This window comes from Gymnoscopelus braueri, assembly GCF_963280865.1.
Source record: "Gymnoscopelus braueri genome assembly, chromosome: 9".
Taxonomy (NCBI): Eukaryota; Metazoa; Chordata; class Actinopteri; order Myctophiformes; family Myctophidae; genus Gymnoscopelus; species Gymnoscopelus braueri.
The window spans coordinates 25,890,798-25,905,635 of NC_137610.1; the positions used below are offsets into that span (position 1 = coordinate 25,890,798).

The 14,838-nt window shown below is 43.4% G+C and overlaps 1 protein-coding gene across 1 annotated transcript in view; it reads left to right on the forward strand.

Moving 5' to 3' along the window:
• Positions 1-14,838, forward strand: part of LOC308091999 (receptor-type tyrosine-protein phosphatase beta-like) — a 59,448-nt gene that overhangs the window by 23,380 nt on the left and 21,230 nt on the right. Inside the window, exons 7-21 of the mRNA XM_080437780.1 lie at positions 534-794; positions 1,124-1,381; positions 2,130-2,390; positions 2,708-2,965; positions 5,962-6,222; positions 6,541-6,798; positions 7,536-7,796; positions 8,163-8,423; positions 8,581-8,844; positions 9,894-10,151; positions 11,211-11,474; positions 11,882-12,142; positions 12,811-13,092; positions 13,459-13,722; positions 14,489-14,755. Coding sequence (XP_080293906.1) covers positions 534-794; positions 1,124-1,381; positions 2,130-2,390; positions 2,708-2,965; positions 5,962-6,222; positions 6,541-6,798; positions 7,536-7,796; positions 8,163-8,423; positions 8,581-8,844; positions 9,894-10,151; positions 11,211-11,474; positions 11,882-12,142; positions 12,811-13,092; positions 13,459-13,722; positions 14,489-14,755 — 3,939 coding nt within the window. The remainder of the gene's footprint in view (positions 1-533; positions 795-1,123; positions 1,382-2,129; positions 2,391-2,707; positions 2,966-5,961; positions 6,223-6,540; positions 6,799-7,535; positions 7,797-8,162; positions 8,424-8,580; positions 8,845-9,893; positions 10,152-11,210; positions 11,475-11,881; positions 12,143-12,810; positions 13,093-13,458; positions 13,723-14,488; positions 14,756-14,838) is intronic.

Genomic DNA, 14,838 nt, shown 5'->3' on the forward strand with positions numbered 1-14,838 from the left:
TGTGATTTGCTGTTCCCAAAACAATGGACAGAGTTGGACAGAGCTGACCTCTATTAGATCACTCTCTTACTCCAGATCTCTCTTGTGCTCTCAGAACATGTTTTAGTCAGAAGAAGTTGAAATCTATATTTTCAACACTATCAGAAGCAACATCGAGCTCCAATGAACACAACTGTCTGTGTTCGAGGGACGCTGGGCGGATAGTGCGTTCTCTATCGCTGCATTAGTGACTCTTCATGTTTGACTTCTACACCCTCCCACATGACTAGCTGTGGGGTTTAACAGTAAGAGGCACTGCATGTGAGGGGAAACCTGGGAATCGGCATAACAACTAAATTGGGAGAAAAAGGGAAACATGTGCGGAAAAAGGAATTCAAATAGTTCCTTGTCAGAAGACGTCATAGATTGTATTTTGAGCACTTTCAGAAAGATGGCAAATTGGCAATATAATCCTCTATATATTTGGTGACAACCTGAAATACGGATGTCTCTCTCGCTCTCTCTCTCCCAACCCACTTGTATTACACCCGTAGAACCTGAAGTCATCAGGAACCTAAATGTCAGTGAAATCACAACATCGTCTGTGTATGTGAGTTGGAGTGAACCAGAAGGAAAGCGTTCCTTCTTTACATTACAATACACCAATGGGAATGTCAGTGGGACACATACGGTGTCAGAAACGTCTTTTAATGTCACTGGATTGACACCAGGAGAGCGGTACACCTTCAGTGTGGTTGCAGTGGCTGGAGATAACGAAACATTTGGAAAGACGGTTGAAACATCACTCTGCACACGTAAGATGAGGCTCATGGAACTGACTTGTACAAGTTTAGAGACTTTTGAGTTGACTTCATTATGCAGAATGTTTTAACATTGTTCCTTGTCAGAGGAAGTCATAGATTGTATTCTGAGCACTTTCAGAAAGGTGGCAATATCTTTCTGTATAGAGGTGATGACAGTCTGAAATATGGATGGATCTCTCTCTCTCTCTCTCTCTCTCTCTCTCTCTCTCACGCGCTCTCTCTCTCTCTCTCTCTCTCTCTCTCTCTCTCTCTCTCTCTCTCTCTCTCTCTCTCTCTCTCTCTCTCTCTCTCCCTCCCATCCACTCATGTTGCACTGACAGAACCTGAAGTCGTCAGGAATCTTAAGGTCACTGGAATCACAACTTCCACTGTGTTTGTGAGCTGGACTGAGCCAGTTGGAATCAATGTGTCCTATAGAGTAGAATGGACTAATGGAAGTGTCAGTGAGCGTAATGCTACAGATCAGACTCATGTTAACATTACTGATCTGACCCCTGGAGGTCAGTACACATTCAGTGTTAAAACACTGACTTGTAACCAAACTGAAGGAAACAGTGTCACTGCATCCTTTTATACAAGTAAGTACCGTTTTATCTTGACTGTTAATCAGAAAACAATGTGATAATCGACACATCTGGCATCTCTACCAACAAAAAAAAAGAATGTTATGATCATTACTGTTATGTACAGATACTTTCGTCCATGCATGCAATTTATTGATTTGTCATGAATTTGATGTCAGACAAATTAAAGTTGTTCAGATGCTGCATAGGATTTCACAGCATGTGATTTGCTGTTCCCAAAACAATGGACAGAGTTGGACAGAGTTGATCTCTATTAGATCACTCTCTTACTCCAGATCTCTCTTGTGCTCTCAGAACATGTTTTAGTCAGAAGAAGTTGAAATCTATATTTTCAACACTATCAGAAGCAACATTGAGCTCCAATGAACGTAACTGTCTGTGTTCGAGGGACGCTGGGCGGATAGTGCGTTCTCTATCGCTGCATTAGTGACTCTTCATGTTTGACTTTTACACCCTCCCACATGACTAGCTGTGGGGTTTAACAGTAAGAGGCACTGCATATGAGGGGAAACCTGGGAATCGGCATAACAACTGAATTGGGAGAAAAAGGGAAACATGCGCGGAAAAAGGAATTAAAATAGTTCCTTGTCAGAAGACGTCATAGATTGTATTTTGAGCACTTTCAGAAAGATGGCAAATTGGCAATATACTGTAGTTCTCTACATATTTGGTGACAACCTGAAATACGGATGTCTCTCTCTCGCTCTCTCTCTCTCCCAACCCACTTGTATTACACCCGTAGAACCTGAAGTCATCAGGAACCTAAATGTCAGTGAAATCACAACATCGTCTGTGTATGTGAGTTGGAGTGAACCAGAAGGAAAGCGTTCCTTCTTTACATTACAATACACCAATGGGAATGTCAGTGGGACACATACGGTGTCAGAAACGTCTTTTAATGTCACTGGATTGACACCAGGAGAGCGGTACACCTTCAGTGTGGTTGCAGTGGCTGGAGATAACGAAACATTTGGAAAGACGGTTGAAACATCACTCTGCACACGTAAGATGAGGCTCATGGAACTGACTTGTACAAGTTTAGAGACTTTTGAGTTGACTTCATTATGCAGAATGTTTTAACATTGTTCCTTGTCAGAGGAAGTCATAGATTGTATTCTGAGCACTTTCAGAAAGGTGGCAATATCTTTCTGTATAGAGGTGATGACAGTCTGAAATATGGATGGATCTCTCTCTCTCTCTCTCTCTCTCTCTCTCTCTCTCTCACGCGCTCTCTCTCTCTCTCTCTCTCTCTCTCTCTCTCTCTCTCTCTCTCTCTCTCTCTCTCTCTCTCCCTCCCATCCACTCATGTTGCACTGACAGAACCTGAAGTCGTCAGGAATCTTAATGTCACTGGAATCACAACTTCCACTGTGTTTGTGAGCTGGACTGAGCCAGTTGGAATCAATGTGTCCTATAGAGTAGAATGGACTAATGGAAGTGTCAGTGAGCGTACTGCAACAGATCAGACTCATGTTAACATTACTGATCTGACCCCTGGAGGTCAGTACACATTCAGTGTTAAAACACTGACTTGTAACCAAACTGAAGGAAACAGTGTCACTGCATCCTCTTATACAAGTAAGTACCTTTTTATCTTGACTGTTAAGCAGTGAGATAATCGGCACATCTGGCATCTCTACCAAAAAAATAAAAGAATGTTATGATCATTACTGTTATATAAAGATGCTTTCATCCATCCATGCAATTTATTGATTTATCATGAATTTGATGTCATAAAAAGATAAGTTGTTCAGATGCTGAATAGGATTTCACAGCATGTGATTTGCTGTTCCCAAAAGAATGGACAGAGGACAGAGTTGACCTCTATTAGATCACTCTCTTACTCCAGACCTCAACATCTTGTGCTCCTAGAACATGTTTTAGTCAGAAGAAGCTGAAATCTATATTTTCAACACTATCAGAACCAACATCGAGCTCCAATGAACACAACTGTCTGTGTTCGAGGGACGCTGGGCGGATAGTGCGTTCTCTATGGCTGCATTAGTGACTCTTCATGTGTTTGACTTCTACACCCTCCCACATGACTAGCTTTGGGGTTTAACAGTAGGGCTCTATTCAGAGCCAGATTTGAACAAACCACTAATTAGGGATTTCGGACTAGGCAAGAGGCGTTTCCCCGCAAAATTCGGTATTCTATGGCACCCCCCCTCACCCGCCAAACACCTGAGCTACCCGTTACATTATGCATAGGTGTGGTTTGGGCGTTACAATGATAAAACCAATCACCGTGCCAGAAGCCATTGCCTTTAAGAGAAGACTGCGCTAGCCGTCATCCCGATCCAATATATGCTCTAGCCTATCTACCTGTCTGCACTGTTGCCTGGTCTGATTATTATAAGCCACATTGGGCTTGTTTTCCTTCTTTTTTTTTTTTTTATCCAAATACATTTTTATATTAATTTGTAGCCTATTGTGTTCACAATAAGCTTGTCATATTAGTCAGATCCGGAATAGTATATGAAAGCCATTTAAAATATGTATACTATTGGTACACACTGGCTGCTCCCAAATAATTAATTACATCATGTTGCGACAACGCTCCTACGTGGTACACAGACAAACAGTAGCACATGGGTATAATAAATTGGACAGTTTTAGGAAAGGTCTATAGCCTATGTACTCACGTTGGCTGTTATCGTTCTATTTCCACCGTTCTAATGGATTCCAGGGGTGTGTAAACATCTCTGAAGTTGCTCCATAGTTTCCTCTGAAGTGACGCAAAGTTAACTTACATCCATATTGTCCCCGTTATCTTTCATCATCCACCTTTGTTCAGTAATCCCGAACAGAGCTAAACTTTAAGTTTACATCAATCAAAGCCTCTCAAACCCAGACACATTGCTGCGATGCGTATGTGCGTCGCCTACCCAAAATAACAGACATACAAGCTATCAACGGCGCTGCGTCATGTCGTGTCGACAGTTACAGATCTGTTATTTTGGGCAGCATACAATGAGGCGCGCGCGCGCCACGGAGTAGCCTATCACTAAACCAAAAACATTACATTACGTGGTCAACAACATACTAGACATGTAACTTGCTTGGAGCTTTTAATGCAGTGGTTCTCAACCTGTGGGTCGAGACCACAATGGAGCACCCAACGCCTGGCGAGCTTGTAGATCTGCTATTTTCACAATATTTATCTGTGGAACCGAGTCAAACAAAATGGGGGGGTCCCCAGTTCAAATATGGTTATTTTGGGGGGTCATGGACGTAGCGTTTGCATGGGAGGCGTTGTGAGCTTGTAGATCTGCTATTTTCAAATAGCTGATGTATATGTTAGAGTGCTCATGTGGCCCATAGTCGCTTGACTCGCTTCTTTTGGGCTGGTTTTCCTAGACCTGGTTGCTTGTTAGTTGTTTTTCCTCACAACACTGGCACTGATGATAACTAGACGGCAGCCGTCATAGAATCAAAATGACCCCGCTGGGAGTGGTGGTGGCGTTTGTGGTAGAGTGACCATGGGTTTGTATGAAGAGAGATAGCGCATTTGCGGTAGAGTGAGCATCGGTTTATATGAAGAGAGAGAGCACATTTGCGGTAGAGTGAGCATGGGGTTGTATAGAGAGAGATAGCGCATATGCGGTAGAGTGAGCATGGGGTTGTATAGAGAGAGATAGCGCATATGCGGTAGAGTGAGCATCGGTTTATATGAAGAGAGAGAGCACATTTGCGGTAGAGTGAGCATGGGGTTGTACAAAGAGAGAGAGGCATTTGCGGTAGAGTGAGCGAGCATGGGTTTGTATAAAGAAAGAGCGCATTTCACACACAGATCATTCATATATTACCAAGATTTAATGAGAAATAAGGCTTCTTTAGAAAAATGACTGACGGGCTGGGCTGGGTCTAATTTGTCAATTATTAGTCGAGCCGGGCTGAAATATTTAGGGGATATGAAAGCTCTAGTTAGTAGTTTGAAGTGCTCATGTGGCCTTAGAGTTGCTTCTTTTTGTTTTCATAGACCTGCGGACTGCGTTGCTTATTTCTCTCCAAGGCTGGCAACACGGCTCATGGTCCAACGCACAAAGCCATTGTAGTGTCTGTGTGCACTTGACGGGTGATTTTATAAACCAGCGGGTGCTTCTAGAATCCACTATCCCCCGTCCCCAAGCCGTACCCATGTGTGTCTGTAGAATTGCAATGTGGGGGATATAGCAACAACACGCCCACGGGCACACCTCCACGCGCAAATAACGGCGTCGGCATAATGGTGACGGGTAGAGCAGGTGCTAGAATAACCTATTGGGGCGGCGCAGGTCCATTATCCCGATTTAACGGGGAATTTTTGGCCTGAGAATGGGGCCCTGAGGCACTGCATGTGAGGGGAAACCTGGGAATCGGCATAACAACTAAATTGGGAGAAAAAGGGAAACATGCGCGGAAAAAGGAATTAAAATAGTTCCTTGTCAGAAGACGTCATAGATTGTATTTTGAGCACGTTCAGAAAGATGGCAAATTGGCAATATAGTTCTCTATATATTTGGTGACAACCTGAAATACGGATGTCTCTCTCTCACTCTCTCTCTCCCAACCCACTTGTATTACACCCGTAGAACCTGAAGTCATCAGGAACCTAAATGTCAGTGAAATCACAACATCATCTGTGTATGTGAGTTGGAATGAACCAAAAGGAAACCGTTCCTTCTTTACCATACAATATACCAATGGGAATGTCAGTGAGATACATACGGTGTCACAAACGTCATTTAATGTCACTGGATTGACACCAGGAGAGCGGTACACCTTCAGTGTGGTTGCAGTGGCTGGAGATAACAGAACATTTGGAAAGACGGTTGAAACATCACTCTGCACACGTAAGATGATGGAACTGACTTGTACAAGTTTAGAGACTTTTGAGTTGACTTCATTATGCAGATTGTTTTAACATTGTTCCTTGTTAGAGGAAGTCGTAGATTGTATTTTGAGCACTTTCAGAAAGGTGGCAATATCTTTCTGTATAGAGGTGATGACAGTCTGAAATATGGATCTCTCTCTCTCTCTCCTCTCTCACTCTCTCTCTCTCTCTCTCTCTCTCTCTCTCTCTCTCTCTCTCTCTCTCTCATCTCTCTCTCTCTCTCTCTCTCTCTCTCTCTCTCTCTCCCTCCTCCCATCCACTCATGTTGTACTGACAGAGCCTGAAGTCGTCAGGAATCTTAATGTCACTGGAATCACAACTTCCACTGTGTTTGTGAGCTGGACTGAGCCAGTTGGAATCAGTGTGTCCTATAGAGTAGAATGGACTAATGGAAGTGTCAGTGAGCGTAATGCTACAGATCAGACTCATGTTAACATTACTGATCTGACCCCTGGAGGTCAGTACACATTCAGTGTTAAAACACTGACTTGTAACCAAACTGAAGGAAACAGTGTCACTGCATCCTTTTATACAAGTAAGTACCTTTTTATCTTGACTGTTAATCAGAAAACAATGTGATAATCGACACATCTGGCATCTCTACCAACAAAAAAAAAGAATGTTATGATCATTACTGTTATGTACAGATACTTTCGTCCATGGATGCAATGTATTGAATGGTCATGAATTTGATGTCAGACAAATAAAAGCTGTTCAGGATGCTGCATAGGATTTCACAGCATGTGATTTGCTGTTCCCAAAACAATGGACAGAGTTGGACAAAGTTGACCTCTATTAGATCACTCTCTTACTCCAGATCTCTCTTGTGCTCTCAGAACATGTTTTAGTCAGAAGAAGTTGAAATCTATATTTTCAACACTATCAGAAGCAACGTTGAGCTCCAATGAACGTAACTGTCTGTGTTCGAGGGACGCTGGGTGGATAGTGCGTTCTCTATCGCTGCATTAGTGACTCTTCATGTGTTTGACTTCTACACCCTCCCACATGACTAGCTGTGGGGTTTAACAGTAAGAGGGCACTGCATGTGAGGGGAAACCTGGGAATCGGCATAACAACTGAATTGGGAGAAAAGGGGAAACATGCGCGGAAAAGGAATTAAAATAGTTCCTTGTCAGAAGACGTCATAGATTGTATTTTGAGCACTTTCAGAAAGATGGCAAATTGGCAATATAGTCCTCTATATATTTGGTGACAACCTGAATGTCTCTCTCTCGCTCTCTCTCTCCCAACCCACTTGTATTACACCCGTAGAACCTGAAGTCATCAGGAACCTAAATGTCAGTGAAATCACAACATCGTCTGTGTATGTGAGTTGGAGTGAACCAGAAGGAAACCGTTCCTTCTTTACAATACAATACACCAATGGGAATGTCAGTGAGATACATACGGTGTCACAAACGTCATTTAATGTCACTGGATTGACACCAGGAGAGCGGTACACCTTCAGTGTGGTTGCAATCGCTGGAGATAACAGAACATTTGGAAAGACGGTTGAAACATCACTCTGCACACGTAAGATGAGGCTCATGGAACTGACTTGTACAAGTTTAGAGACTTTTGAGTTGACTTCATTATGCAGAATGTTTTAACATTGTTCCTTGTCAGAGGAAGTCATAGATTGTATTTTGAGCACTTTCAGAAAGGTGGCAATATCTTTCTGTATAGAGGTGAAATATGGATCTCTCTCTCTCTCTCTCTCTCTCTCTCTCTCTCTCTCTCTCTCTCTCTCTCTCTTTCTCTCTCCCACCCACTCTCATGTTGCACTGACAGAGCCTGAAGTCGTCAGGAATCTTAAATTCACTGAAATCACAGCATCCACTGTGTTTGTGAGCTGGTTTTAAGTGGTTAACCAACGTGTTGAGTAACTGTCTCTCTTAGAACCTGAAGCCATCAGGAACCTGAAGGCCGCTGTAATCACGACATCGTCCGTGTTCCTGAACTGGACCGAACCAGTGGGAACGACCTCTTCCTACAGAGTAGAATGGACAGATGGGAGTGAAAATAGAAATGAAACCGTCCATGAAACGTATATCGATGTCGTTGAGCTCATGCCTGGAGCGCGGTACAAATTCACAGTCTTCGCAGTCGCCGCTGATCAAAAAACAGACAGCGAAAAGGATGAGGTTTCACTCTTCACATGTAAGATGTGTTTTGACAAAAAGGGTCACTATGTATAAAATTCACATTTGTCATCTTTTCCTTTGAACTCATCACACTGAAAGGAATGCTGTTTATTTGATCGTGTTGTTTTCTTGCGTCTCTTGTCATTGTCCCCTTCCTGCTTGCCTTGGCGCAGATCCTGAAAGGATCAGGAACTTTACTTTGTGTAACATTACGACGTCATCTGTGTCCCTGAAATGGAGCGAACCAAATGGCAAAATCTCCTTCTACGCTGTGGAATGGAACGATGGGAACGCGTTGTATGAGAATAAGAGCACCAACCAAACGGTGTTTCGTGTAGACAGCCTCACTGCCGGAGAGATGTATTACTTTGCAGTGGCTGCAGTGGCTGGGGATAACATTTCTAAAGGGGTCGCGTTCAATAGCAGTCACGCCACCAGTAAGTGTTTGTCTCACGTTTGAACTCTGACGGTTCTTCTATCCTTCACTGTAAAATCCTCAGTGTTCATTTTAACACATTGGGTGCCGGGATTTTTTCATAACAACTTACCGTGGGTGCCAGCATTCTCCCCATTGACTGCGCTTTGCTGTTTAAAGCTCTAGACTCCACGACGCGCAAATCCACGTAAAAAAAAGCATCCATTCATGTAGCGCGATGACCCTAGCTACATCCTGGAACGATAACATTTCACTCGCGAGTTACAACGGGGGGGGATCGCGCATCGCGCATGACTGGTTTTCCCCACCGGAAACAGATTCGGAGATATAGGCGTTTTAAAGAAGGAAATAGGAACAGGAAGCGGATGGGGAGCCATGTTTTTTTTTCCGGCGATCCATTTGGCCTATCCTTCTCAGGATCACAATGGGTACTCCCAGAGCTGCTCCAGCCCCTCCCGTGTGAAAAAAAAAAAAAAAAAAAAAAAAGACAGCAAAACCGTTTCTATACGGTTTTGGCACTCCGCGTAACTATTTGCACCTTTATATAAAACCGTTTATATACGGTTTTGGCACCCCATGTGTTAAGCTGTGTAAGTGATATTTGTTTTGTTAAAATTAAAAGATATATAACTTGAAACTCTGTATCCTGACGGTAGTCACTGCTATATTTCAGTAACAGGGGGATCCCTGTCTCTCCAGCACATTAGTAAACAGAAAATACATTTTCAGGTGGGACACCAATTTCATCCAATCAGGAGCTTCAATTTTATAGTGTTCCGGGTTCCAATTGTGTCTGCACATTTCCAATTGCAATTGTTTATCCTGTGTAATGTAATTAGTTCTCTCTGCTGATTGGATCAAATTGGGATCCTGAGACCTGAAAATGTTCACTCAAGTGCTGGAGAGATGGACAGACCCCTGTTACTGAACAAACACTATATAGAAATATAATCGGAATATAGAGCTATTTAACAGTTATTTTAACAAAAAAACGAAACAAAAGTTGTACTAATTTCCCTCTCCTCTCCTCTCCTCTCCTCTCCTCTCCAGAACCAAATACGATAGCGCAACCTAACGTGCTCACGACAAACTCCTCCATTTCTCTGACATGGACCAGGCCTGCGGGAGTGGTATCAATGTACAGGGTGGAGTGGGACCATGGCGGAACACAACTGAACATGACTACATCTGGCACTTCAGCTCTCCTAGCTGACCTGGCCGCTGGAACCACTTACACCATCAAGGTCATTGCCATTGCCACAGATAACCAAACAGAAGGAGAGCCGTTCGTCCTCAGTGTAGTTACAAGTAAGACGCAATTTATACTGTATTTACTATAATCGTTGCTGTCGGGCAGAAACCTTTTATCTCCATATTTTAACTTTTTGTGTTTTTTTGTAAATGAACGCCCTACTTGATCATACTACTGCGTCACACAAAAGTAGCAGATCTACAAGCTCGAAACGTGGCGCGAAGCGACGCGGTTTGAGCTTGTAGATCTGCTATTTTAGCTATTTTTGAATTTCAATCCTGAAAAGTAACAGTTTTGGACATAGTTTTCCACCCGACAGAGATGATATTATTAGTTCTCGGAATGGTCCTGGGTCTATTCCTGTGTTCTGTAAGTGTTTATCCAACTCTGAGAGTGCAATGGAACCAAATGGACCCGTATGGGGTCCAAATGGATACAATTATCACTGAGGATTTTACTGCGTACAACATGAACAGGCTTTGGTTTTGCTAAATGAGGACATGCTTCTGTTTTCATGTTATTGTTTGTACCAATGTGACGTTGCTGCAGACATTGCAGTTGAATATGTTGCTTCTGTTTTCATGTTATTGTTTGTACCAATGTGACGTTGCTGCAGACATTGCAGTTGAATATGTGTGTGACGTGAGTCTGCCGTACATGTCCCAGGGGGGCTGTGAATCTTCTGCGATTCGATTCCAATTCTTGGGGTCACGATTCGATAAAAAATGTATTAATTTAAAAATGATTCCCAATAAGTTTTATCTATTTTAATTCACAACAGTCATATTGTTTTCATTTGGACTTTAACAACCAAGTGAAGCCTATGTAACACCAGAGAGGGACATTTTTCCCCCAAAGCCCTTGAATATGACTCAAAACATGATAATGTTTATTGTGATTATGGTAAGCTTACATTTCACACGCCATCGAGTAAGAACTCCTGTAACTTTCACCAGAATAAATAAATAATAATAATAAACAAAACAAAACTAAAATCTATTTTGAATCGTTGATACGTAATAAGAATCGTGATTTTTACATGAATTGATTTTTTCCAACACCCCTATGTCCCAGTATCATCTGTTCTCACAGTGTCTCTGTCTGGCCCCTCACAGTGCCCGGTATGATCAACGGTCTTCTCATCACGGGCGTCACGAAGTCCTCTGTGTCTGTGAGCTGGACGGCGCCACAGGGCAACGTGTCTTCATACACAGTGAGGTGGAGCGGTACAGTAGGGGCGGGCGGTAACTACAGCGCTAGTGGCACGTCCCATACCATCACGGGTTTGTCACCTGGAGTTCTGTATAACGTCACAGTTGCCGCCGTGGCTGGAAACATCACAAACGAAGGTGCCAGGGACCTCATAGCAACTTTCACACGTAAGTTCATATTGTGTGAAATAAATAATAACCCTCCAGCAGCTTATTATGAGTCTGGTCTGTTTATGTTTACCAACGTAGTGGATGTTACATCATGTTTTCTTTTTCAGGGTTTTATTTTTTTTATTTGTTATAATTGTTCAGTAATCGAAAGTAGTAGATCTGCAATCTCAAAACAAGCTTGTAGATCTGCTGATTTGATGCTTTTGTGTGACCCTATAGTATGATCAAGTAGGGCGTTAATCTACGAAAAAACACAAACGATATGTGTGTGTGTGTGTGTGTGTGTGTGTGTGTGTGTGTGTGTGTGTGTGTGTGTGTGTGTGTGTGTGTGTGTGTGTGTGTGTGTGTGTGTGTGTGTGTGTGTGTGTGTGTGTGTGTGTGTGTGTGTCGCTGCATCAATCTAGGGCCAGAGAAACCCCGTAGCATCACCGTTGCGGCAAGAGCTACCGATTCTCTGAACCTCAGTTGGATCCTGCCTAGTGGTCATGTGCAGTACTACCACGTGACCGTTCGGAACGGCGACTTGAACTTCTGGGCCAACATGACGTCGGTAGAGCCCATGGCCCACCTCAGTGGCTTAAAACCTGGCCGGGTTTATGAGGTCAACGTGACGGCTGTGGCCGGTCCCTTCACTGAGACATCTGACCAGACCTCACTGGCTACTGGTGAGTTCAGCCCAGGCTGAGGCAAAGGTTTCACTCTTGAAAATGAAGCCAATGCGGAAGTAATACAAATGCTGCAGTTTAATTGCCCAGCAGCTGGCGCTAATTCCCCTCCTAAATTTGAAGAGAACCAGTGATCTAGATAGACCACTATTTTCCAAACAGTGGGTCGGTTCGTCTAAGAAGTAGTGAAGCGCTGTGAGCTTGTAGATCTGCTATTTTCACTAGTTTGGGTCCCGGGCAAACGTCTAATTTATCTTTTGGGTCTTGAGTTGAAAAGTTACTTTGGGAACCACCGATCTAGACCCTGTCTTGCAACAAAATACACAAGACCCACAATACAGTGTTTTTAAAGAGCCCATAGACAGGAAGAAGCCTAACCTAGTATGAGTAGGCCTAAGCAGTATTATGTATTCAAATCTTGTCAGACCACAGAATAATATGTTATAAACCACCCAGCCAAATGTGAATGATAAAAAAATAAAGGTTAAGCATGTCAAATTTGGTTTCAGAGTCATGAAAAATAAGCTGTAGTTCTCTGTGAGGAATGTGGGGGGGGGGGGGGGGTGTCCACTGAAGGCAGTGAAATAATTATTCTAGCCAAAAGATGGCGATGCAAATAGGGCATTTCCTGTTTACGGGCTCTTCACTCATTGATGTCTCCATTTCAGACCCTACTGCTCCTGGAGTGATCGTTGTAACTCAGAGGACCACCACGGCCCTCCATTTGGAGTGGTCCTCTCCTTATGGCATGGAGGGTGCTCCGCACACCAGCTACAAAGTATTCTACCAGGCCGTCACAGGGGGCGCCGCCGCGCAAAACAAAAACTCCCCATCCAACCACACCGTCCTGTCCTCGCTCTCCTCTGGGACTCGGTTCAACATCATGGTACATACAGTGGGACCCCAGGGTTTTACGAGTGGTTGGACCCCCACGACCTCCGCGTACACTTGTGAGTGAACACATTAACGCATTAAGACCTGAGGCCGATTCTACAAATGCCTTCTAAATCATTAACTTTCTCGTGCCAAGGACCACCCACATTGAAAAATTATAATATAACATATAATATTGTCTCTGTCGGGTGGAAACCTCATATGTCCAAATCTGTCACTTTTCAGGATTCAAATTCAAAAGTAGAGCTTGTAGATCTGCTACTTTCGATGCTTTTGTGTGACGTTGTAGTATGATCAAGTAGGGCATTCATTTACAAAAAAAACACAAAAAGTTAGAATATGGAGATAAGAGGTTTCTGCCCGACAGCAACGATATCTCTAATATAGTAGGTAGTAATGTGGTTTTGCCATATTGCTTACAGTACCCAACCCGGTGCGGGAGCTCACAGCCGGTCCTGAATCCACCACCTCTGTAAAAGTACAGTGGTCACACCCTGAAGGACACCAGTCGTACTTCACATACAGGATTCAAACCAGCAACCCAACCACCGCAGAGCTGGTGGACGTAACGGTCAACAGCACCGTGGTCACTGGCCTGGATCCAGGGACAGAATACACGTTTAACGTCACCACGGAGGCAGCGCCGGGAAGTCACTCCACCACCGAGCAGGCCTCCAGCTACACAAGTAAATCTCTATGTTCAGTTGTTCTCAAACTTTTTCATGTCAAGGACCCCTAAATAAAAATGTATTTGGCACGCGGCACGGACCCCCATCTGAAAATATTTGTGTGCCAGGGAGGCACAAAGTTTGTCAAGATCGTGCCGCGTTGTGAGCTTGTAGATCTGCTATTTTCAAATAGCCTATGTATATAGGGTTTAAAGTGGTTAAAGTGATTTTGATGCTATATTAACTAATGTTCCTGGAGACCCCCTGGAACCCCCTAAACAATGGGTCCCAAACAATGGGTCAGGAGACTCAGGACCCATTTTGGGATCTCGGACCCATTTTTATGGTAAATGTCCCTTTATTTTTTGTTTCCTACATTCTATTTTTAATCCTTATTATTTCAAAAGATTTTCAAAAAATAAAAAGGAACATTTTAAATTGTTCATACATTATAAAAAATAATTTCATGGATGAATAAAAAAGAAATGAAAGAAATCCCATGAAGTAGAAAAAAAAAACTTTTAAGAAGCAGTGCAAGTAGCAGATCTACAAGCTCATAACATTATGAGCTTGCAGAAAGCTTATTTTCACTAGTTTTGGTCCCAGGGAGACATCAATTTTCTCTTTTGGGTCTTGAGCTAAAACGTTTCAGAACCACTGCCCTAAAAGACCACTGGGGGTCCCCGGACGCAATATTGAGAACCAGTGCTCTATATATTCAGGAGCTCTCAAGTGATGGTGAAGTCAGGTCTGAACTAAAACATCTGCTTGTACTTGTTCACAGAGCCCAAAGCGGTGAGCGGCCTGTCAGCTGAGTGCGTGAACACCACTGCCATCACGCTGACCTGGAGCCGACAGGACGACTTCAAGGCCACCTACCTCTACCTGGTGACCGTGGGGGACAACAACGGGGACAGCGTGTCCGTCCACAGACTCCACACAGAGACGCACACCTTCGCCGGTCTGACCGCTGGACAGCAGTACACCTTCACCGTGTCGACGGTTGTCCAGGGGGTCAGATCCACCCCGGAGAGCATAACCAGCCACACAAGTGCGTTTATTGTGGCTTTTTTTTAAATAAAAATAGTTTTTAGATTCTACACAGTATATCGTATGTCCAAAACTGTTACTTTT